At 39.3% G+C, this 25,185-nt stretch overlaps 2 protein-coding genes and 1 long non-coding RNA gene across 5 annotated transcripts in view; 2 read left to right on the top strand and 1 right to left on the bottom strand.

Annotated features, from left to right (window-relative positions):
• Positions 1-567: 567 nt before the first annotated feature.
• On the top strand, positions 568-8,234 carry MRPL19 (mitochondrial ribosomal protein L19). Its single transcript, XM_037527709.2, has 6 exons — positions 568-697; positions 874-991; positions 4,050-4,168; positions 4,366-4,500; positions 7,547-7,728; positions 7,857-8,234. Exons 1-6 carry the CDS (start codon positions 595-597, stop codon positions 8,076-8,078), a joined length of 879 nt encoding a protein of 292 aa, XP_037383606.1. The 5' UTR covers positions 568-594; the 3' UTR covers positions 8,079-8,234.
• Positions 8,235-11,115: 2,881 nt separating this feature from the next.
• On the top strand, positions 11,116-22,858 carry LOC119259114 (uncharacterized). 2 transcript variants are annotated; one of them, XR_008554385.1, is made up of 5 exons: positions 11,116-11,298; positions 12,590-12,754; positions 15,774-15,862; positions 20,247-20,391; positions 21,860-22,858. It is a non-coding gene; the product is annotated as an uncharacterized LOC119259114 (long non-coding RNA). The 2 variants fall into 2 exon arrangements; XR_008554386.1 differs by having other exon boundaries at positions 12,630-12,754.
• The window catches only part of GCFC2 (GC-rich sequence DNA-binding factor 2), a 61,309-nt gene continuing 49,556 nt past the window's right edge, over positions 13,433-25,185 (bottom strand). For both annotated transcript variants that reach the window (XM_037527712.2, XM_037527711.2), the window contains exons 14-17: positions 24,886-24,952; positions 21,538-21,684; positions 19,495-19,619; positions 13,433-17,617 (exon numbers count right to left, since the gene is read on the bottom strand). In XM_037527712.2, coding sequence (XP_037383609.1) covers positions 17,500-17,617; positions 19,495-19,619; positions 21,538-21,684; positions 24,886-24,952 — 457 coding nt within the window. In that variant the 3' untranslated portion in view covers positions 13,433-17,499. The remainder of the gene's footprint in view (positions 17,618-19,494; positions 19,620-21,537; positions 21,685-24,885; positions 24,953-25,185) is intronic.

The following is a 25,185-nucleotide window of genomic DNA, read 5'->3' on the forward strand; positions in this document are numbered from 1 at the left end:
AGATGACTTTCTCCATGCCCTCTCAAGTTTAGCGTATGATGTCAGAATTAGACACTAATCCAATAACCATAAAGTAATTAAACTAAGTTAAAACTTAAAATTGCAAGTGGGAACAGAATTGCTAACTGAAGGTACGGAGTAAATATAATGAATATAATATATAAATTATATAATATAAATATAACTGAATATAAATTAATATAATATATATTATATTAATATAATATATAATATAATATAATATATTATATTAATATAATATAATATAACTGAATATAATATAAATATAACTGAATATAAATATAACTGAAGGAACGGAGTAAATATAATGGGGTTGACAACCTATAATGGGGTTTTGCCATAATGAAGATTTGCTCAAGAAAGTGAAGATAGAGTTTAATTCGAAGAGGCTATCCTAGGATTCTCTCTCGGAAGGGTGTAACCCGGCACCGGGCAGAACACACACTTTACCGGAGATTTCCAAGTCGGGGGTTTAGCTATTTTGTCCTCTAACAGCCGCCATCCAGCCGCAGGTGGCCGCCGCTTCGTCGCACTGATCCCTGGGAGTTGTAGTCTCGACCTGAGCGAGCAGGCATGGCGGCTTCCATTGCAGGGGGCTGCGGGACCGCAAAGGACCTGGCTCGGAGCTTTCGAGTCGTCGGGGCGCTGCTGCCTGCGCGGGTCTCTGTCTCCAGCCGTAAGTGGAGCTGGGCTTGCGGGTCAGGGAGCAGCAGAGGCTCAGGGCGGGGATTGGGTTGGCGAGTCTGGAGACCCGGGGCGACCCCTCGTTGGGCCGTGAGTTGGGGAGGGTGCACGGTTCCGAGGACGCTCACCTCAGGCCTGAGCCGTCTTGATGGTTGTCCGCTCCCGCAGGGGCCCGCGTGGTTCTCGGCCGGCAGCAGAGCACTGGACCTTCCGAGCCCGGCGAGTTTAAGCCGCCGCCGAAACCGGTTATCGTGGACAAGCGCTTGTCCCAGCGCCGGGAAAGCAGGTGAGGATCGAAGCCGGGCGCGAGTCCTGCATTTTGGGTCGATGTGCTTGTGAAGCTCTACGGGCTTTAGAGTTCTTGGCTCCAGAGCAGGTTTCTTGAGCGGTCCTAAAGGAAAGGGCACCCAACTCAGGTTTGTCGTCTTCGCGTTTCTCCCAAGCTGGCTTTGCACTGTCTCTGCTGCCTTAAGTCAGAACTTCAAATCGGGACTTCCAGATGTGAAACTCCTACGGCATTTGACCTGCAGCAAGTTTTTTCATAAGCACATTGTATTTTATTTGTTTACGTTCGGATCCGATCTTTCCTCGGCCTAGTGGAAATAGATTGGTTAGAACTCATCGTATTTTAATGTCCAGACAAATAGAGAAAGTAGTAACAATTTCCACTCATTTGTACGTCTGAAAATTGAGCTTCAAGACTGCTTAAAAATTTGGTTCACTTAAATGAATGGTTGTAACTTTGAAGGTACATGTAAATTTAGGTAAGTAGGACTTGCGGAAAGTTTCTGTGGACCCTTACAACAACCATATTAAGAACTTAGTTTTAAAGGGAAAAGCTGGGTGTGATTATAGGCCTTTCTGAAAGTGCTCTTGGTTGTTGATTGGTTTCTCTCTGCATGAATGTATTTAACATTTGAAAGATTATGTTGAAATAAACTTGAATTTATAGAACCTAGAGATTCAGGAAAGATTTCCTTTTTAACCTGGAAAAAGAGTACTTTTTTTATTTTTAAAAAAGATTTATTTATTTATGCAAAGAAGAACTGGGGTATAGGCCAGAAGAGTGAGGAGGGGAGAAGGTGAGGGGGGCGGAGAGGTGGGGTGGAGGGGATGGTTTGAGAGGATTCACCAGAGACAGAATGCAGAGCAGAGCAGAACAGGCAGATTTACTGAACTACACTGCTGAGAGGTGCCGTGGGCAAGACAGGAGAGGTCTGCTGAGCCATGTAGATTAGCATCCTGGTCTGGGATCTAACTCAGGCCACAGCAGTGGTAATTTGATAGAGCAGAGACTTAATCCCTACACCACCAGGGAGACCCCAAGAGTATATTTCTTAAATGGCAGTATTCGCTACAATTTAGTTAAATGGGAATATAAATTGTATAACTACTTGGAAAACAATTTGACAAAATTGAGTAAGATTGTGTGTACCTTTCCACCCAGAAGAAATACAATTTAAAGAAAGCAATCTGTACAAGGATGCATGTACAAGAATGAACACAAAAGCAGTGTTTGTAACCAAAATTTAGGAGTAGCCTAGTTCTCCATCAGTAGGTGAATAGGGAAATACATTCATAGAACACAATACTATATGGCAGTGAAAAATGAATGCTCCAGAGCTAAAATGAGTAAACTTCACAATTATGATGCCTGGGGAAAACATCCTGCAGAAGAATTGATATAGTATGATTACATTTTTATATTGCCCAGACAATACTTGCATGTGTAAAGTGTAAAAAAATATATGGAGTAAATGCTCCACTTCATAGAATAATCAAACCTAGCTTTCCCAGTTGGTACAAGTTGACATAATGTTGCTCCTGAAATGACAGAATAAGATCACACCATCACTTCTGTAATATTTTTACCAAAGATGTTTTATATTGGTCTAGGCATGTGGAAACAGGAAACAAATCTACAACCCAGGATTGGTCTAACTAAGACAGTAGCATTTGACTCAAACAAAAAGTCAGTGTTACAAAAATGGGAAGATGGAAAATACCATTAGTTGAACAGAATAAAGAGACATAACCAAATACAGTGTGTGATGCCTGAGTATAGCTTGGATTGGGCAACAAACATCTATAAAAGATAACCTTTTCCCCGGGCATTAGTAGATACAATTAAATATGAACTATATATTTATATATAGTGTTGTAACAAATGTAGGAAGAAGCCCTTATTCTTAGCAGTAGCCTTCTAAAATGTTAGGGAGTGAGATGTTTTGTGTTTCACATTTTCAGATGGTTCAGGAAAAAATATAGAAAGCAAATGGGACAAAATGTTGTTAATTGGTGAAACTGCATCAAGTATATATGGGGGTTCATTATAGTACTATTCTACTATAACAGTTTTAGTAGGTTTGAAAAATTTCAAAGTAGGAAATTGAGGAAAAGGAAGAAATTCATAGGCATAATCATTACCACATATAGGACAGTCATTAACTGGGATTGGGGAGGGATGCTCAAGGTTTCAACTATAGCGATCATTTATTCTTTGGATGGGGGAGTAGGGACATGAATTTTCATTGTAGTGTTTTTATGCTTTTCTATAGATTATTAAATGTTTTATGATGAGTATAAAATCAGTTAAAGAAAGGAATAGGGAGGTTATTTTAAAAGTCAGTTTGTAATTGGTGATTTCTATATTTATATTTTTTTTGACTTATTACGACATGTGCAACTCAACTTGAAGCCCACATTTAAATCTTGACTTGCTAAAGTTATAACTAATACAGTAGTAATATGTCAGCTTCTCCAAGCTTCATTTCTTCATCTGTGAAAAGGAAATGATGACACCAAACCTACCTTGTTGTGAAAATTACTTTATGTTATAGATGTGTAGTAAAGCTTTACATACCATGCCAGGAGATAAGTCAGAAATTGTTAGCTATTTTCATGAGCATTGACAAAATTTTAGAAAGGTGATTGAATCTTCTTTTTTTAAGTTTTTTTATTATTATTATTTATTTAGAGGAGAACTGGGGTATAAGCCAGAGGTGGGGTGGTGAGAGGATTCACCAGAGAAAAAGTGGGGAGCAGAAGAGGCTAACCTACTGAGTTACACTGCTGAGGGGAGCAGCAGGCGAGACAGGAGAGGTCTGCTCTGCCATGTGGGTCATCTGGCTGGGATCAAACTCAAGCAACAATGGTGATAGTGCTGAGACTTAACCCCCAGGCCACTATGGAAGGTGCCCCTGGAGATTGACTTTTCTTATTTAGAGAAGGAAGAATAAAAATCATAAATTTGATAATCTTTAATATTTCCTTTTGCAAAGCAAGTTTCTCTTTCAGTGGTATTTTAAATTTGCTTTTAACTTTTTTATTTATATTTTTCACAGGTTCTTGAGTCCCGAATTCATTCCTCCACGGGGAAGAACAAATCCTCTGAAATTTCAAATAGAAAGAAAAGATATGTTAGAAAGGAGAAAAGTACTCCACATTCCAGAGTTCTATGTTGGTCAGTAAGAGCTGGATGCTTATATTATTAGTGACTGAAGAATTAGTTTTGTTGGCATAGAGAAGATTATTTTTCACATAGTTGGGTTTTGCCTACATGAAGTATTATTCCTAGTATATAAAAATACATGTAGTTATCTAGAATTGCTATTGATTATTTTTGCATCTCATGTAAAAGTTTCTCTTTTTAATTTGTAGGAAGCATTCTCCGTGTTACTTCAGCCGACCCATATGCCAGTGGAAAAACTAGTCAGTTTCTGGGGATTTGCATTCAAAGATCAGGGTCAGGACTTGGCGCCACTTTTATCCTTAGAAATACTATAGAAGGACAAGGTGGGTTTCATTTCATTATTTTGATTTTCTGGAAAATGTTATCTCAGGATTCTTTTCTTAGCGTGGAGGCTTTGGCCTGAGAGTGGTATGAGAATTGAGGCTGCTGATTAAATGTAGTTGATATTTTATTGCTTTCTCTTGAAACCTTCTTTTATCACAGGGACAGCTACCATCAGAAGTAGGCTTTCCAAACCATGGTGACTATAAAGCAGTGAAGGGACCTTTGTTTCAGGAGCAAATAACCCATGACAACATTGCGATGAACACTCTGATGTCCTCATGAGTTACTTTCTCCGAAGCTGAGTCATCCCATTTTGCTTTATGTGCTACAGTCGCCACAATTATCAGTTTTATAAAAGTCAACATTTTAGAAAGGATAAAATTATGTTGGTGTGCCTCATCAGGCAGAGGAGCAAGGGGTAAAATGCTAGAAAGATTATGAATCAAAATCAAAAATCAAAACAGTAAAGTTTTCATGCTCAAGTTTGTGTGCTCATGTTCCCCAAGCGGGACGTGTTATAGTCAAAGAAACTGAACGTGTGAGCAGTCGCTGCTTCTCTGCCCCTCAGTGACTGTGGCTCTGTGCACGGGGGAGCTGACAGGACTACGCTATTAACAGACTTGTGCCTCCAGTCAGGTCTTGACCTGGAGGAAACCTTGTAATAGAGACTTGAGCAGATGAATGAGTCAGATGGACACCTGGGCTTGATTTCTTTTTTGAGATGACAATAATAGTTTCTGCTTCGGACCTCCCCGGTGGCGCAGTAGTTGAGCGCTGGGTTGTGAAGCTGCCCGCAGCCTCTGCAGCGCCGGTTCAATCCCCGGCTGCTGTTCGGCCACTGGAGGAGGGTCCCACATGGCACGTAGACCTCTCCTGCTGCCCACTGCTCCCCGCTGCTCCCCGCAGCAGTGTGCGTCAGTCCTTCTGCCTGCTCTGCTCCCTGCTCTGGCTCTGGTGAGTTCTCTCACCCTCCCGTGCTTCTGACTGTACCCAGTGCTTGTATAAATAAATAAATAAATCTTAAAAAAAAAAAAAGTTTCTGCTTCCCAGGGATGTGGTCAGTTGACTGAGATTTTGTACATGAAGTGCAGGAAGATAGAATATACAAAAGTATCGGCTCCCCCTTGCCATTCTCTTCAGTTTATCAATGTTATGACTGAACCTGCCTTGACCTTCCCCATCAGTACTCCTGTTACTTCACAGGCATTGGCTTTAAATGCTAGCCGTATGATGATAGTTCCCACCTTTAAGTCTCAAGGACTGACCTTTTCCAAGTTTCAGATTTGCATAAACAACTACTTATGTGATGTCTCCATTTATGGGTCTTATTAAGCATGAAACAAGTTAAAATGGAGCTCTTGTTTTCCCTCAGAATATGTTCTTCTCATGTTTTTTCCCTATTTCTGTAAATGGTGCCATTCCCTATCCACTTACATAACCAAAAGCTTAGGAGCTACTTTTAATTCTCTTTCACTTGTCCAGTCAGTGAACAAGTTTGATTGGCTGAGTCTTGAAAAAGTATATCCCAAGTTAGTTTCTTTCTCCATCTCCACTGCTGTCTCTCCTGTCTCTGCCACCAGGGCCTTCTGCCTGTGGCCTTGTGGGATCTCAGTGTACCTGGGCTCACCAAATTACTATGCTCCAGCCAAATGGGCCATTTTCTGTTTTCCCCAGCATGGCAACTTTGTTAGGACCACTTTGCTGTTCTTTTTGTTCAGAGTATTCTTGGCCCTTTGTAGTGTGAGCTTAAGTGTCATCCTTTCTCCAAGTATTTAAAGTTGCTCCCTTCTCAGTGATAATGTCATCACTTTGTATTGTCTTTATGAAATTATCTTGTTGGTTTATATATTATTTGTCATCCTTTAGACTGTTAACTTTATGAGAGGAGAAGGTGCTTGCCTATTTTGGTTTTGCTATGGGCACAGCTCCTAATTCAGTGCCTGGAACAGAATAGGTGTGCAGTGAATATTAGATTGAATCCTGATACTATACAATAGATATTAATGTTGATCATATATTTTCATTTTTGTGTTTTTCTTGGAATATTTCCAGGAAACCTCAGAATATGCTCTTACCTTAAGTGTTTAATGATACAGATGTTTATAGCTTATTACTTGTATGTAGCATCTTGGAAACACCAAAAGGTGTTACTAGTATTAAAAAACAAGACAGCAGGACCCAAATGGAGTCACTTATGTTAAGCCCTGTGTCACCAAACTGAGACAACTTAATTACAGTTTTGTCTCTCCCAGAAATGAAACCTTAAATGAGTCAATTGGAAGATTCCTAATCAGCACCAGTTAAGTAATCCACCTGTTTGACCCTTAGTATCCCCTCTGGAAAAGTAATTTTGCTCTGACCATCTGCTTTTTTTGCTTAGTATAACTTCTTTGCCTCCATTCTCCTCTTCCTAGAATAGTCTTCAAGTTTTTATAGCTTCTTGGAGGTCCTTCCTATCTACAAGATTGGATGCTGCCAATTCAAATGATTAAATTATTAAATTTGAACAAATTTGTTCAATTTATTAAAAAAAGAAAAATATTTCATTTTATCTTTTAATACTTGCTTGTTTCTTATGGAGGGCTCTAGAGTGTTTAAAAAAAAAAAAAATATCTAGGCCATCATTAAGAGGACTTCTGTACCATAGCTAAAAGTTCAAATTTCACTTACTCTTTTTGCATTATTAATCTTGGTTGATCTTAGTTTTATTTAAGTAGTTATGTAATAATCCAGAACTGACAGAAACCAAATTTTCTCCGTGAGCTAATGCTATTAAAATTGAAGAGAGATAGGACCCAATATAGATGGGTTTTTCTTTAGACTTTATCATTGTGATTCAGATTTTCTGATTTTTATATCTATAAACATTAGATTTACAAATATGTAAATTTTAGTTTAATTCTATTTTCGTAAACTTCATTTTAAAGATTTCAAATTTGTGTCACAAAATGCTATGCTGGTTCCTTTATGAGGTTACTACAATATAAAACATACATAGCAATCTCGATGTAGATGGTAAGAAATATTTTCTTCTTCTTTTTTTAGGAGTTGAGATTTGCTTTGATCTTTATAATCCTCGAATCCAGGAGATCCAAGTAGTTAAATTAGAGAAACGATTGGATGATAACTTGTTATACTTACGAGATGCCCTTCCAGAATACAGCACTTTTGATGTCAATATGAAGCCTGTGGCAGAAGAATCTAGCCAAGAAGTTCCTGTTAATCAGGTATGTGTTGTACATTTGGAACCGTCAATGTAAATATGAAATAAGAATCATCTTAATGAAAACTCTTGGAAGAATATTTGCTTATAACTACTAGCCTAATTTATTCCTTTTTTTAATGTCTTCCCTAGCTGAAAGTAAAAATGAAACCAAAGCCCTGGTCCAAACGCTGGGAACGTCCAAAATTTAATATTAAAGGAATCAGGTTTGATCTTTCTTTAACCGAAGAACAAATGAAAGAAGCTCAGAAGTGGAATCAGCCATGGATTGAGTTTGATATGATGAGGGAATATGACACTTCAAAAATTGAAGCTGTGATATGGGATGAAATTGAAGCATCAAAGAAGTCCTGATTCTGAGGATGAACTTGGTTACTTGCCGAGGATGTATTGACTCTCAGGTTTATTTAGACACCAATTTAACTTCATGTATAAAGACAGTCATTAAATCAGCTAAGCATTCTTTATTTTGTTAGAACTTTTCTTAAAAAGTGAAATTAGGGGCCTCCCCTGGTGGTGCAACGGTTGAGCGCTGGCCTGCGAGGCTGCCCACAGCCTCTGCAGTGCTAGTTCGTTCCCCCGCCACCGCTGAGGGTCCCCCCCCCCAACACACACAAAAGTGAAATTAGCACAAGTTTGTTACTTTAAAAAGAAAAATATACATGCTCAGTGGTTGAGTATCCATTCTCTTACAGGAGACCAAGCTGCAGTCTAGTCAAACTTAGCAGCTTTCTCTGGAATCTGAACAAGGACATTGGTAAGGTTGCCTTTTTTAAAATCTGCGAAATCATAAATACAGAAAAGTATGATTTAAAGAGTAATAATGAAATCACTATTCATGTACCTACACCAGGTTTAGAAGTAAAACATCTAATAATATCTAAGAAGGGCAAGAAATAGAACACGCACTAGCATCCAGAAGACGCCGTGTGTCCCACTTGCTTCCCTCTCCTTCCCATTTGTAGGCCTGACTTGACTGTGTGTTAATCACTCCCTTACATTTTTTTTTTTAATTTGGTACATACACACACATTCTTAAACAATACATCTAGTCTTGAAAATTCTGTTGGCAGGTACAGGAGGACAACATTGTCATTATTACATGAAGACATCAGGGAGAGCATAACAAAGCCTTTGGGTCATAGTTTCATTTTGGCTTCCCCGATTGTTCACTGAAATCACTTTTGAGGGAGTTCATGGCTAGGGTCACGAGTGAGTGCTGCTAGACAGGCTCACACGGGCACTCTCCGGCAGGGTTATCACGTGGGCTGGCTGGGTAATTGATGTCTGACAGAAGTGTGGCCAAGGGAGTTGCCTCTAATTTCTGGTTCTCTGCTCATAATGAATCAAACTCCCTCTTGGAGGAGTTGTTCAAAACAGCACTTCCAGAGGGTGAGGTGAGTGTCCTCTCTGATCCATGTAGCTGAGAATAGACTGAAGAGCTGGCATGTATTCACTTGGTAAAGACCAGCCTCTAGATAATTTGGCTCCCTGGGTATGCTGTTCTTATATTAAAAAGAGTACAGTACTAGCCTAGCTTTTGATGAGGGCGCTCCTCAACCTGTCTGTCTCTTGATCATGTTGCTCCAATCTACCCTCTTGTATCTAGCTGTTTGGACATTTGAATTCACTCCTCTCTTACCGTGTTTTCTGCATTCTATTTTCCATTTTATTGGGTTTTGGTGGGGCACATCTTTTGGTAGCTTCTAAAGGAAGGATGGGTGGAAGTAAATTGCTTGAGGCCTTGAGTATCATTTGATTGCTATTTTATAGAATTCTAGGTAGTAAATAATTTTCCTTCAGAATTTTGAAGGTGTGTATGGCTCTGGTGTCTTGTTTCCAGTGTTGTCTTGAAAAATCCAAAATCATTTTGATGCCTGCTCATTTTATGTGACTTGAAAGCTGAGGTTTAGGAAATTGCACAGTGATGTGCCTTGGTTGGTGGGTCTATTCTTATCTCTTCTGTTGGGTTTTTGAGGATCCCCTTCAGCATGGTAACTTGGACTTTTCAGTTCTGAGAAACTTAGTGGTTGCTGATGATTTTCTCTCCTCTGCTTTTCTTTCTGAGACTTATTTTGATTTTGACTCTCCAGAACTGAATCTGTATTTTCTTAGTCACCTCTACCCCCAATTTCTTTAGTTTTTTAGATCTTTAATTCATTCTTAACTCTTCTTTGCCTGAGCTCTGTAGTGGGGTGTGGAGGCGCATTGGCTGGGAAAAGCTGGGTAGCACCGCCTTGTTTCCTGCCCAAGTGAGGCTAGAAGATAGGGTCCATGACTGACTGGGCTCTGGGGTGAGGCTCACTCAGCAGTTGGATGTGGTTGTTACTCTCGGCAGTAGACAGGGCTATGAATCAGCTTCAAGGCTCATTTGTTGGGAACCCAACTCAGGGAAGGCGATGCACTGAATTTCCTGGCCAGAAAAGAGGCACCAGTTTTGCTCTGCAGACAGGGTAAGTCACTATCTGTGCAGGATTCGTGGGTGGGCTAGATGGCTTCCTTTCCTGCGCTTTGGCCAGTTTCCCTGGTTGTGCTGGTGGAGGCTGTATTCACCACGGGTGGGACCACTGTGAATCACCTTCCCAGCTGGGCAGAACCAAAAACCAAATCCAAGGTCAAAAAAGGCTCTTGTGGTCTTGGGTTAACACTGCCCCAAGTTCCCTCGCAAAAAAGGAAGAATTGTCTTTCCTTTGCAGATGGCCACCCCGTCTCTAGTCTCTGTTCCAGCAATTTTCCAAACGTACCCCCGGACTTTCTGGTGGTGGGGAAGCTGTGAATTAGCTCCCCTCTGCCCGCGCGGAGTAGGAAAGCGACCGCCCCACCGCTTCCCAGGTGTTCCCAGTCTGGGCGGCCCCGGGGTGGGCGGGGCTACGCGCTCGGCTCCCCGGGGGGTCGGAAGGCCGCCCCCGGGCGCAGGTGTGCGGGTTAGGGCGGTGGGAAGGGCCGCGCAGCGCGGCCAGTGGGCGGGGCTGAGTTAGCGTCCGGACCTGGGCCTAGTGGGGGCCCAGCTCCTGGTCCCGAAGGCTCTTTGTAAGCATGTGTCCGGCCGACCTGCACCCCGAGTCCCCCTGGCTGGATGCGCTTTGCTCTGCGGACAGGAGTCTGCTCAGGTGCGGCGTCGCGGGGCTACGCGGCGGGCGTTCTCACCGGGCTTTCCCCGCGGGGCGAGCTGGGAGTGACCTGTATGCTGGCGGGGGGTTGGGGGGAGTAGCGGGGTGCTGGAGGGGTGGCGGGGACCGCTGCTGGGGCTCGCCTGTGCGCGCTTCCTGCTGGAGAGGCCCCCGGCCGGGGGACCGGCGTGCGCGCCCCGGGTTGGGGGAGCGGGGCGACCGGGGTGGTGCGGCTCCTCACACGCGTCTAACGTGGTCGGTTGGTTCCTGCGGCGCGAGCGTGCTCCACCGTGTTCTAGAATTTTCTCAGTGGTGTCTTCACAGGAGTAGTTTGTTGTGAGGAGGAGAGAAGCTAGCAACGACCTATGTTGCCGTCCTGGTGATTTCATTCGCTTTTCAATTTCGCTTTTTCTGGAGTCGGTGTTTGGTTGCTCTGAACTTTTAGTTGTTTTCCTGAGTTCTGAGTGAGTTGGTTGTGACCATTCCTGGTGGTTTTTCAGTGTTTCTGTGGGAGAACAAGATCTTGAATTTGCCTACTGCGTCATTTTTTGCTAATGTGTGCTGGTTTGAAATTACCCTTCAGTGTTGTGATAGGACAATTATTAGCTTACAAAATAGAAATAGAAAAATAATATAACTTTCGAACTCTCAGTTCTACAAAAGATTCCAGAAATTACTACTTTCATTTGGTTGACCACTGCACAACGCCAAGCGACGTAAGAAAACCGAGTAAAATGGTGTCGACTAGCGGGGAAAGGAAAGGAGCGGGCGGATGGGCGAAGGGTTCCCCGGTCATGGGGAGTGGCACTAGGCTTTAGGTGCTGAGTGCAGTGTGTTTCATTTTATTTTCTAGTGGGGAAATCGTTTAAATTTTCAATTTTCGGAGGTGGCGTACTCGATGCCCCCTTAAGAGTTCCTATGTTCCAGACACTGTGCAAGGCACTTCTTGTGTCTTAATAGTCACAAAAATCTTGTGAGGTTGGTGCTTTTCCTCTATTTACAAACGGCTTTGGAGAGGTAAACAGCTGGACTGAAGTGGCACAGAACGCAGGTGGTGATGCTAATGTTTATACTCAGAAATGTTTGAGTCAGAATTCTTTTGAAACCAGTTTTTGGAAAAGTCTCCAGACTATCTCAATAGAGTGGGAAGGTAAGGGTGGGTATTAGCGTTTTAAAAAGCTCCACATGTGATTATAATGGAAGGCTGGTTTTGACAACGACTCCACAGGTTTTTTTTACTCTAAATTAGGCACCCGACCAAAATGGCTGGGTACTGTTTTCAGTTAAGGTAATAGATCAGCTTGTTCTAGTTTCCAAGGTCTTCCTCAATTTCAGCACTGCAAGCACTAAATTAGTTCTAGCAAACCATAATGGCAGGGACCGTACCAGGCAGATATTTATGGACTTTAATTATCTGCAATAGCATTTTGATATTTAATTCCAGAAGTGAACCTGAAAATAAATCAGCACAAAAGGAAAGTGGCTTCCCTATATATTCTTTTGTGACTTCAACCTAAGGAAGTCAAACTGTGTCTAGGAATGTTCTGCATTTTAAAATGAATAAGAAGCCAAAATTGTTCTAATGTTCCCACTTCCTAGTGACTTTATTTTTAGACTTTTTAGAACACAGAGTCATTTATTAACCATTTAGATCCAAATATTTTAAACAACACAAATTTTATTGCATCATTAAATAAGTATTTCTAATGGGGGTGTGTGTATCTGCTGCTAACTATGCAACTTATCAAACTTTAGAATCAGAAGGACACCACCACTCATTTCCTGTTTTGTGTAGAATTTCATGTGGTACTTGATTCATATCATTGGAATCTCTGAAAACCCAAATTCAAAAATACGTGTCTTCTGAAGTAATGATCTGATGTCGAATGTGAACAAACTTGATCTCTGAATTCCTGACAGGTCAGTATACCTGTCTCCCTTGAAAATTTAAAATGTCCCACAGTACCTCTATGAGGTCACACCAGTGTCCCGGGATATCTCAGCTCACTTTGGGAACTGTGGGTCTGTAAGCATTTTATTTTGTCATACAACTGTTTACATGAAAATATTCTAATGAATAGTCAACCTAGTGCTATTTTGACATTTAATAAGAAGCCTTAAAATATGTATTAATTCACATTTTTCTGGACTACTTGAGATGTGAATGTTTAATACTAGCAACATAAATGACTACTTATGATTCTTTTACAGAATAGAATGTTCCTGGGATATTTCTGGTTAACAGATCATACTGAATCCCTAACATGAAATCCAGGGCAGTGATTCTAGGGCACTATTCTTAATGGAAGATTTAGGTTTGGGAAGAAAATACCACTGGTTTAATGGGCTGTGTATGTTAAAAACAAAAACCCTGGATATCCCTATCAGTTTTCCTATCATGAAGGGTAGTTTGTATAGTCTTTGGTGGTGCTCAACCCAGTGGTAACACTGTCAGGGAGAGATCACTATTCAGACACTTGTCTGAGTTTTAAGGCTTGTTACTTATATAACTAACATTAAATACACAGATCTTAGGTTTTTCTGTTCAGTGATATTAACTAATGAAGACACCCATGTACCCACCATAAAGTCAGTAGATAGAGCATTTTCATTGGTAGTTTCCTTTGTCATTTCCTATGTCCATTCTTATAGTCAATAAACATTGAATCAAATAGGATGTGTGTTCTTCCAACATCTTTCATTTAATATTTTTGAGATTTAATTATTGTATGCATTAGTTCATTTCTAATACTAAGTAGTCTTCCATTGTGTAAATACATGTATTTATACAAGTTTATCCATTCTCTTTTTAGGCTATTATTAGTAAGGCTCCTAGCAACACCTTTGTACAAGGTTTTTGTTGTAAAATTTTTCCAGTTTTATTAAGAATCTGCTACAATTATAAGTTTCAGACGCGCAGCATGTTGTCTGATTTACATATACTGTGAAATGTTTACAATAGGTTCAGCTAACACCCATCTTATATGATCTAATGAAAAGAAAAAAATACAAAAAACTGTTTCTTGTGATAAGTCTTAGGATTTACTCTTAACAACTTTCCTGTGTATCACACAGCATTGTCAACTCTAGTCATGTACATCACATCCCTAGTACTTCTGTTTGTTTCTCTTGATTATCCTCTAACTGCCCTTCCTATCATTTGCCTGTTACCCATAAGTCTGTACTTTTTTCTTATAGTCAACATAGAAGCAAGTTCACACACAGCATTTGTTTTTCTGTCTTGATTCACTTCACATAATGCTTTCACAGTACCGTTATGTTGTTGTAGACAGCAGGATTACTTCTTCATCTATTGAGGATGGATTGTTAGGTCCTTATGATTTGGCTGTTTTAAGTAATGTTGTGACCATGGAGTGCAGATAGTTTTTGAGATCAAAGTGGAATTGTTAGGATATACAGTCATATGGTAGTTTTAATTTTTTGTGGGTTCTCCTTACAGTTTTCAACAGTAGCTGTACCATTTTATAATCCAACCAAGAGTGCACAAGATTTCCTCATCACTTGCATTTGTTATATCTTTAATTGCAGTAGTGTTGGTTTACAGTGTTTGCTTTTGGGTTCTTGTTTTTTTTTTTTTTTTGATGGCCATTCTAAAGGTATGCAGACATTTTTTTTGTTGTATCAATATTTTGCATTTCCCCAATGACTAGTTATGTTTAGCACCTTGTCATGTATCTGTTGACTTTTCAATCAAATACATTCTTTAGAAAAATGTCTATTTAGGTCTTTTAGTACAATGCCCAAAAGTATTGGTTTGTTAAGTTTACAGACATTACTCATTAGCAGTAATGATGGAGATGCAGATGGAAAATGCTTTCTCCATGCTGCCCTGTGAGAGCCAATAGTGTGATGAAATTTGTAGCTCTTCCTAAGGGCATGATTCTTGTGCCCTGTAGATGTCAGCCCTTGCATTGCCCTGTGGCGATTTTGGACTGGTTTGGTGGTCCACTGGGTGTCAAGATTTCTTCTGATAGCTTTGGAGAGCTTATCAGTGAGGATAATCCCAAAGAATTGGTACATGTAACCTCACCAACCCAGTAAGAATTCAGGACTTTCGAAGCCCCATGACTGACTGAAGGGTTTAAGCAAGCTTCAACTGGGTAACACCATGCCGGACAGGTTTGCTGTAGGTTGCACCCTTAGGAACTAGATGTTTGTGGACACAGTGCACACAAAAATGGTATGTGACATAAACTTGGTTGGCACTGTATCCCATTCTGAACACCGTGTGGTATGTGCGTGTGTGTGTATGGAGGTAAAAAGGGAACCCTTTGTGGAGTGCTGAGAGCTGGCAGTACTGCCAGGGGCTACCCTGAGAAGAAAAGCATTACCCAGGATTGCTTCCTCCACAGCACTGGGATGGTCCTGTAATTTTTCACCCCCGTTGCCTACCTTTTAATTGGAGTTTTTTGCCATTAAGTTGTAAGAGTTCTTTTTATATTTTAGATATTAACCCTATTATCAGATATATGGTTTGTAAATATTTTTTTCCCATCTATGGGCTTTTTTCTTGCTGTGCAGCTTTTTAGTTTCACATAGTCTACTTCGTCTTTGCTGCTTGTGCTTTAGATGTCATATTACAAGCTTTTTTCTGTGAAAATATTTTTATTTTCTTGGATTTTTCTAGGAGTGAAATTGTTGGTTGTTATTTGATAAGCGAATGTTTAATAAGAAACTGATGAAAATTTTTTCAAAGTGATTGTTTTATAAAACAATTTGAGTTTTCCTGTAGCTTCACAGTCACAGCAGCGTTGGTTGATGTTAGTCTATTCCAGTGATTGTAGTGACACTGAGGTGGTAGATCATTGTGGTTTTAATTTGTACTTCCCAGAGGGACCTACGATACTGAATACTTTCACATATGGAATTTTGATAAAAATTTAACCTTTTTCTCTGGTTAATGCTTTTTGTGTCCTAGCCCTCTTTTACCAAGGTGATTTTTTTCTAAAAGTTTTTGTTGCATTTAAAAGTTTTATGTTGGCAGCTCTCCTGCCTGCCTGTGACTGAGTAAGTGCCTCTAATTTTCCTAATTTAAATCTATAATCCTTTTTATTTTCAGTGTGTGTGGAAAATAAGGGCTAAAGTCATTTTATTTCCTATAGCATCTAATTGTTACTCTGAGAACTAGATTGCCCTTTTCTCACTGAATGAACATGAGAAGTTGGTCAAAAATTATATATGCGTAGTGTTATTTCTGGATTTTTGATACTATTGCAAATATATTAATGCATTTTAATATATTGAGTACTGTAGCTTAATAGTCCTGATTATGATAGAGCAGTTCTTCCTTACAAATGGTTTTGGCTAGTTGCAGGTCTCTGCACTTCCATGTAAATTGTAACCTCATATTTTAATCAACCAATCTCTTGGAAAAACAAAAGTCTGAGGGCATTTCAGTAGGAATTGCATTAACTATAGATAGTTTTAGAGAGAATATACCTTAACCAAAATTGGAGTCTTCCAAATCATGAACAGCCTGTCTCATTTTTGTAGAGTTAAAAAAACAACAAAACTACATTGGTTAAATTATTGCTCTTTCTTGCATAAGTACCCTCCACCAAAGTACCTCTGCCTCCCTTCTCTATCACTTGTTCTCTCTCGTAACAGTTTTATTCACTTAAAGATTTTTATGTGTGTGTTTTTTCACAGATGAGTAAAAGATGATAACCGTGTTTCTCTTTTAGGGAGGCAAGGAAACTCCTCTCTCTGTATTCCATAACATCTCTACCAACAATAAGAATAAATGAGTCCAACACAAACTATTTATAAATGGACACGGTTTAGTTAACATAGTCAACTTTTTCTTTGTTACTTGTGCTTTAGATGTCATATTACAAGCTTTTTGCTGTGAAAGTATTTTTCATCGATATAACACACTATTCCTACATATTTAAAACGACAGAGAAATCAACAGGTCATGTAAAAGTTAAAACTAGCGAGCTGACCATATATCTGACACATACAGGAAAAGAGGGGAGGAGAACACAAGGGAAATATAACGACATAAGGAAAAAAAGATTAAAACTACCAGTGACACAATACTTTGGTCATACTCTAAATTCTATCTCATACATTGTGCCAACACTGAATATAAATATACCAGAAAAATAACTCTCACCTTGAAAATTTTTATCACAAAATAAATCACATCCAAATATTTAAAATCCTACTTTCTGACTACTAACCAATGACAAAATCTGTTACAATAGTAACTACCTCACAAATATCAAAAATATAAAATTTGTACAAAATGCAAAAATATCTCATTTGGTGGTTTCATGGACCTCTCACACTTGGGTGTTGGTACAAAGCACTGGTATAGATTTATCAAGGACAATTTCATAATTATCAAAAGACTTAAAATAGAAATCTTCATTGGAATAAATTAACTTACTTGGAAAAGATGCATTTTTGGTTCAGGATTGAAGACCTACGTAAACCCAAAGAGCAATAAGATTTTTCCATGACTTAAAAAGTGGAAGTCCAAAGAATCAAACAGGAAATACATAAAGCTCCTACTGTATCTGTATGCTTAATTCTTACAACACCGTAGAATCAGATAGTAGAGTGGAAGGGCAATTTTTTTTATTTGCCCTAAGCAAGGTATGAAATATCTCATTTTACAATTTCTTCCTATAGTTTATTCAAATGCCCACGAATACTGACTTAAGATGGTCTAGGTGATATTCTTCAATGAAGGATTCTGCTTGATTCAGAGCTTTTATTTTAACCAGAATAAGAATTATTTCCTTGACTTCATCCCTAAAAAACAAAATTTTTTTTCACACTTAAAAATGCTATGTAGTACATGGTAAAATTTCCCAGCCCATTTCTTAAAAACAAAAATTCAGTGATTCCGATCAGTGAATCATCATTTGAACTGAAAAAAAAAAAAAAAAATTAAGCCAATGTCAGAAATAGCATAACATGTTTAAATACAGACTTTTAGTTGATGTATTCTGGCAAATTTTAAAGTGAATGATTATAAAAAGCAGCAAATCTGTGTTGTACTGTGTTGCTAACAGCTTGCATAGACTAGTTTGGTGGGAGAATTTGTTCCCACACACCTTATCTGAATTTAATTTTTGGGACACTTGGTTTACCAGACCACCACTGTACTTAAGCTGTTAAACATCTAGTACTGTAAATGACACCTCCAAATCAGGGTAGACAGGGTACCTCCTACTGGGTAGACGGTGGGCTGCAGATCTGTATTAATGAAGCCCAGCCCAATATTAACATATCACTCATCTAGCTTCAGACCATTATTAATCCTCTAGATAGACTTACATAAACCTTACCTCTCTGTTTGCAGAACAAAGAACGCACAGCTGTCAAATAAAACCTAATTTGTTCTTCAGCAAGCTTTTCCCTAGTCATTGCTGCTAGGTGTCTATAAATCCACCAACTCCCTCCCCCAAATGATTCCCTGCTTTTTAGCATGTAAACTTCCCTACGAGAAACCCCATAGTCCCTGGATGGGAGTGATGGCTCTAAGGACTGCCTCCTACCATCCTAGTAGGTGCTTTCACATATTAAATTTTTTCCCTGCTTCAAACACTTGGTGTCCAGTATTGGACTCTCTGCTGCACACTATGTACAAGAGCCAGTGATAACCGGCAACATTAATAAGTGCTGACTTTAAAAAATGGATTTCCTCTGTGCTATATACTTTTCTGTAAGTACTTACTTTGGAAAACATTTATATTGAAAAAATATGAACTATCTTACACCAGTGTAAGATATTTTTTCAATGTAACTGTTTTTCAATCTTATACCAGTGAGAATGGCACATATTAAAAAACTAGCAACAACAAATGTTGGCAAGGATGTGGAGAAAAAGGAACTCTCCTGCTCTGCTGGTGGGAGAGCAAACTGGTTCAACCACTATGGACAACTGTGTGGAGATTCCTCAACTTGCTAAAGATGGAGCTTCCATATGATCCAGCAATTCCCCTCCTAGGTATTTACCCAAAGGACACAGAAACATTAATTCAAAAGGGCACCTGTACCCCTATACAGCAGCACTATTTACAGTAGCTAAGCTATGGAAACAACCCAAATGCCCAAAAATAGATGACTGGATCAAGATGATATGGTACATATACACCAAGGAATATTACTCAGCAATCAAAAAAGATAAACTCAACATTGATGGAGCTGGAAGGGATCATGCTCAGTGAAATAAGCCAGAAAGAAAAAGAAAAATACCGGATGGTCTCACTCATAGCAGGAATTTAGAAAACCTAAATAAGGGACAAGGAAAAGACTAATTATAATAAAGTAAAAATCAATATCAACAAGCAGCTATAAACCAGAGACACATTGCAGTGGGGGAGGAGAGAGTGGGACTGAAACAAGGGGGGTGGGAGTTGTATGGGGACTGTAGCCAGGATGAAAATGCATACATTGTGCAAAGATGAAAAATGATGTAAAAAATATGTAAGATTAAGAAAAAGGAAAAATACGAAATAAAATGAGGTAAGTACAAAGTAGTGATTCCAAAGGTACACATGCAAATGTCTATTAACAGTAATAATCTTAACAGATTTTTAAGAATAGAGTAAAAGCACAGCCTTTTAAACACTAATAGACTCCTTGAATGATGTTTAGAGGTACACATAAAAAAAATGCATTACCTGAATTCACTTTTAGATAATTTATGTGCAGACTGCAATAAAAACTGGATGAAATTTTCTAGCTGGGGAATAGATGTTTTCATGGAAGAATTTTCAAACCATTTTTCTGGTAAATATGCTGCTACCTGTTAATCAAAACACATGGTTGATTTTTAATGATGACAGTTATTATCTCAGGACTTTTGACAACATAATCTTATTTAACCCTCACAGTGATACCATGCAGGCTGTTTTTTATCTCCCATAAATGGTTAAATAAAGTTTGAAAATTTTCTCTTTGTCAAGTGTTAGTTTAAAAAAAAAAAAAACAACACATGCCAAGAGTTTAAAATAGAATAGTCTTTATAAATACTCTATTCCTGAGCCATTAAAGCAGTACAACACATACACAACAGAACACCACAAATGCCTACTTAGCATGTTAAGGTAATACATGACCTGGACTGAAAGTTTTGGTTGAAATCAAGGAAAGAAAATTTAGACACAGGCTATGCTATGGTTGGTAAAATCAAGTACAGAGTGTTGAAAGTTGAAAATGCACCACATATATAAAATCTCTCTCACTGGTCAGTACTGAAAACACAGTTGAAGAGAAAAGATTTATCCTATTTGCAATAATCATCTTTTCCAATTATTCAGAAAAATGCAGATCCATTAATTGCCTGTATCTTTTTTAAAGTCTTAAAGTCAGTCCTTACTGGCTTGGAATTTAATATCATTTGTACTTGTTTTCCCCTTGTTTTGTATCACAGGTCTTAACATTCAGGAAACCAACTAGCTTTACCATATCCCAGGACTTCTTAAGGTCACACTGCATTGTCTTGGCCTGGTTTGCTAGCCACGAGCTGTGGAGAGTGTCATGTATCTCCCCCTCTACTTGTGCACAATAGACCAGGGGTGTGTGTCTGTAAACTGAAATATATTTCAATATATGTAAATGTATTTCAATATATAAAGTAAATATTCTCCCACATAAAAGTCCAACATGACCTTTAGCTTAAGGATAGACAATGGTTTTGGAAAGGTTGTTTCCTATTAATTTCTATTACACTATAGTAATATTCTCTGTAGTTAAAATCTGTGTATTTCTGATTTCTAACTTAGCAATTTTAGAATTTATCCTAAGTATATAAACTTTAAAGTTTTTTTTTTATCCATCATGCCAAAATGTCTTATTTTGTAAGGAGGACGGTTGTATCCTTCAACCAGCACATATACTATTTCTCAGAATCTCTGCTAAACACGCTAGGTGAATGGTCATAACATTGGGAATTATAATGTAAATAATAACAAAAAATCTCAAAGGTCAAATATCCTTACTGTAAAATTTGCATTTCTCTGATAATACTGTTAACCCCGTTTTGGTGTCTTACCTGTTGCATATCTTTGACCAGTTTCAAATGGAATATTTAAATAGTTAAATGACTTGTAAAAAGCATTTTTTTCTTTCTCTTTTATAATAAACCTGTTCTGGATAAAACTAAATATAAAGGACACTGGTACAAATACAAACGGGTAGAAAGAGCTGCTGACTTGTAAAAATCTTCTAATTTGTTTCTTTTTATTATAGGAAATTTCAAATATAAGAAATAATTAGGTTTAGTAAACCCAACAAACCCATCCTCCACTTTTAATAGCAAGTTATTTTCATAACTTTTTGGTTAATTTTTTTTTAATCCACTCAAGTTTTATATTTTTGTCAAATCTTTTAAGTTCAGAAAGGACACCCTTACTCTCATTTATCTTAGTGCAATATTTTATGGGTTCATTTTTTATACTTCTTTTACTTACAGGTTTAGTAAGAGGTAAGGATCTAACATTCATTTATTTGGTAAGCAGTTAAATGTTGCTGGACCAACTGGTTAAATGAGTTTTCCTTTCTCTACTGATAGTTCAAACCATTATATTCATTTTCAAATTCTGAGGGCTGCTTCTGGATTTTTAGTCTGAAATATGAATGCTACAGTTTTAATTTCTGCTACAAAATAGATGTTAAAAGATGAATTAAAGAAAATCATTTTAATCAGTTCCTACACAACTTACCTGGTTGCACTTTTTAACAACATCTGGTCCAGGTATGGCATTACGAAGAGCTATAATAAGGTAACGATTTAGCAGCCTCTCTAGCCCTAGTTCCTGCAAGGTGTCATCTGGGAGGAGTCCATTCCAAAGAAGAATATTGTGGAAGAGCTAAAATAAAACAAAACATCAAGTGACTATCGTTCCTCTGGAGAAAAACTGGCAAAAATTAAAATTTTACTAACTAGCATGCTGGAATGATAAATTTTAGTATAGAAAATTTTCTCATTAAATACTTATTTTCAATCTCCATGTATTTGCTCATCCTATTTTCATTTTTTTTTAGGATAAGCACACAAAATCCATCTTGTGTAACTTCACTGCAGCCTTTCCAGATCAATAATCATCTTCTTCAATCCATATTCTCCAGAGCCTGGAGCCATCAGTACAAGATCTCAGGACCCCAGGATTCGTAAAGAATTGCCATTAAAGCCAGTATCACTGTTACTAATGTATGACCTTGAGAAATCAGACCTGAGAATGTTAATACTCCGATATATAAAATAATTAACCTGTGAGTTTGGGAAAAATACTCATGGAATTCCAAAAAAAACCTTATTGCCACTATTCCTTTTCTAAATCCATATCTTTCTGTGAATTTCATGTTTACCACTTCCTTTCCAATATTGTTTCTCTTAAATGCTCCACTACATGTATTAACATGCAGTACTTTTTCACACTTTGTCTCTGTTCCCTCTTCATGGAAAGCCTTTCCCTAACTCAAATACTGAAACAATATTTTTAGTCTTCCTAATTCTTTCTTTGGTGGCATTTATTTTTATTTAAACAATATTTGCTTCCCCCTACTCCCTCAGATTGAGTCCCCATAGAATTTTTTTGCCAAGGTACCTGTGCACCATCACCCCTGTGCTCCTCCCTACCTCTGATCCCTTTCCCTCCTCCTCGCCTGCAGTATGTCTGATTTATAATTGTCTGTTTTTGCTTTGTTGTGTTTTGTACTGTTATTTTTTTACACTGAGTCTTATTTGGTTCCCCTATATTCCTGCTATAAGTGAAGCCATCAATATTTTTCTTTTTCCTTCTGGCTTATTTCACTGAGCATCATTCCTTCTAGCTCTGTCCATGTTGCTGTGAATGGCATGAGTTTATCTTTTTTGATTGCTGGATAATATTCCATTGTGTATATATACCACATCTTGATCCAGTCATCTATTTTTGGGCATTTAATACTTTCTTGAAAATCCTTCAAGTGTCCCTGGTGTTGGGGACACTTGAACTGTGAATATTCTGTCAGTTCATTCTGAGGCTTCTTTGAAGACTCCATTTTGCCACCTCATGGTTGTTTCTTTTTTTGTTTATGCGAGAGCTGGGGTTATGGGCCAGAGGCACGGGAGGGTGAGAGAATTCACCATGAGACAGGCAGACAGACCACAAAGCACTGCTGAGGGGGAGCAGCAGGCAAGAGTAGGAGAGGTCTGGCAGCTCCAGGAATCGAGCCTGCATTGCTAAGGCTGCAGGCAGCTTCACAGCACTGTGCTCAACCCACTGCACCACCGGAGAGGCCCCTCTTGGTTGTTTCTTTAGGCTTCTCTTATTCAACCATTCTCAGAGGCTGTCATTCAGGACGCCTCCAAATACTGCCAAGTTTCCAATTCAAATCTGGCCCCTGCATTTTTTTGTGGGACCCTCGCCGGTGGCCCAGGATCGAACTGGCGCTGCAGAGGCTGCGGGCAGTGCTCAACCACTGCGCCACGAGGGGAGGCCCAGGCCCCTGCATTTTTAAAAAAGATTTATGCATACAAGAGCTGGGGTTCAGGCCAGGGGCGGGGAGGTGAGGGAATTCACCAGGGGCAGTGGGGAGCAGAGCGGGCAGAAAACACAGCTGAGGGGCCAGGGATCAAGCCTGTGCCACCAAGGCTGTTGGCTGCTTCGCGAGGCTGTGCTCGGCATGCTGAGCCAGCAGGGAGGTCCACCTCTTGGCAGAGCTGCGCTCAGCCCCCCCATGGCCGAGGGCATGGCTGGGGGGCCGGGAATCGAGCCTGTGCCTTCAGGGCTGTGGGCAGCTTCGCAGAGCTGCGCTCAGCCCGCTGCGCCACTGGGGAGGTCCCCTCTTGGTTGTTCCTTTAGGCTTCTCTTATGCTTCAACCATTCTCGAAGGCTGTCATTCAGGATGCCTCCAAATACTGCCAAGTTTCCAGCTCAAATCTGGCCCCTGCATTTTATTTTTTAAAAAGATTTATGCATACAAGAACTGGGCTACAGGCCAGGCATGGGGTGTGGTGAGAGAATTCACCAGAGACAGAGTGGGGAGCATAACAGGCAGATGGACCGAAAACACTGCTGAGGGGAGGAGCAGGCAAAATAGGAGAGGTCTGCCACGCCATGTGGGTATGTGGCCATTGGGTATGTGGGTATCTGCAGCCGGCCAGGAATTAAACCTGTGCTGCCAAGGCTGCGGGCAGCTTCACAGTGCTGTGCTCAACCTGTTGCACCACTGGGGAGGCCCCCTCATGCTTGTTTCTTTATGCTTATCGTATGCTTCAACCGTTCTCCTCAGGCTGTCATTCAGGATGCCTCCAAATACTGCCAAGTTTCCAACTCAAATCTGGCCCCTGCATTTTTTAAAAAAAGATTTATTTATGCATATAAGAACTGAGGTACAGGCCAGAGGCATGGGGGCAGTGAGAGTATTCACCAGAGACAGAGTGGGGAGCAGAATAGGCAGAATGACTGAAATACAGTGCTGAGGTGGCCCCTGCATTTTAGACTCAGATTCATTTTTCCCTGCAGGTATCTTCAATTCACTATGTCCTTATCTTACTCCCTCCAATGCCCTTAAAGAACGTCATTGTAAGTTACCAGGCTGCCAAAGATGAAACCTGGCTATTACCCTACATTCGTCACATTAATTAGTCATGAAATCCTTTCTATGCTTCATGCTAAATACCTTTTGAAACCATCGTACCATCCCTAGTGCCAATGATGTAGCTAACCCCTGGTCGAAAAGATAAAGGGAGAAGTCACTGCGAACTGGTCCTTAAGGTTAACTCCAGTATGCTGTATGTTTCTGCATAGTTAGTGAATAATGCTTTTTATATTTTAAATGATTGAACATTTTGTTGTAAGGGAAAATTATACCATTCAGATTTTGATGTCTATAAATAAAGTTTTATTAAAACAGCCATTTTCATTTGTTGTCATATTTTCTATGACTTTTATACTATGGTGGCATAGTTGATTTGTTCAATAGAGACTATATAAACTAGAAGGCCAAAACTCTACAATCTGGTCCTTGACAGATTTGCTGATCTCTCATCTACTGTACTTTAATTTTGGCAGTTTAATGCTTACCTTTAGACCTGACCAGAACTGTCTTTCTTGGAACTTTGAGTGTGATGATGTTTTATCTTCTATAGTACTGATATGAAACAGAAGAGAAAGGAGAAAGTGCAAAAACAACTGTTAATCTTTTGAGACCAAACTAAGCCCTAATGGAATATAAATAGAGATTCTCTGATAGCAAAATTACAAAAGCATGCATATTTTGACCCAATAACCTCAATGCTAAGAATACCTTATGTAGCGGTACTTGCACATGAATATGTTTATAAAAGATATTCCATCACTACTTAGGTGATGACATGAAAAGAT

Source organism: Talpa occidentalis, unplaced genomic scaffold (assembly GCF_014898055.3).
Source record: "Talpa occidentalis isolate TD23 unplaced genomic scaffold, MPIMG_talOcc4v2.1 talOcc4.5, whole genome shotgun sequence".
Lineage (NCBI taxonomy): Eukaryota > Metazoa > Chordata > Mammalia > Eulipotyphla > Talpidae > Talpa > Talpa occidentalis.

Bases quoted from the DNA above. Each gene is read 5' to 3' on its own strand.
- MRPL19 (XM_037527709.2), top strand. From the start codon at position 595: ATGGCGGCTTCCATTGCAGGGGGCTGCGGGACCGCAAAGGACCTGGCT. The intron at 992-4,049 runs GTGAGGATCGAA...TATTTTTCACAG, and splicing joins TCCCAGCGCCGGGAAAGCAG to GTTCTTGAGTCCCGAATTCA. The intron at 7,729-7,856 runs GTATGTGTTGTA...TGTCTTCCCTAG, and splicing joins AAGAAGTTCCTGTTAATCAG to CTGAAAGTAAAAATGAAACC.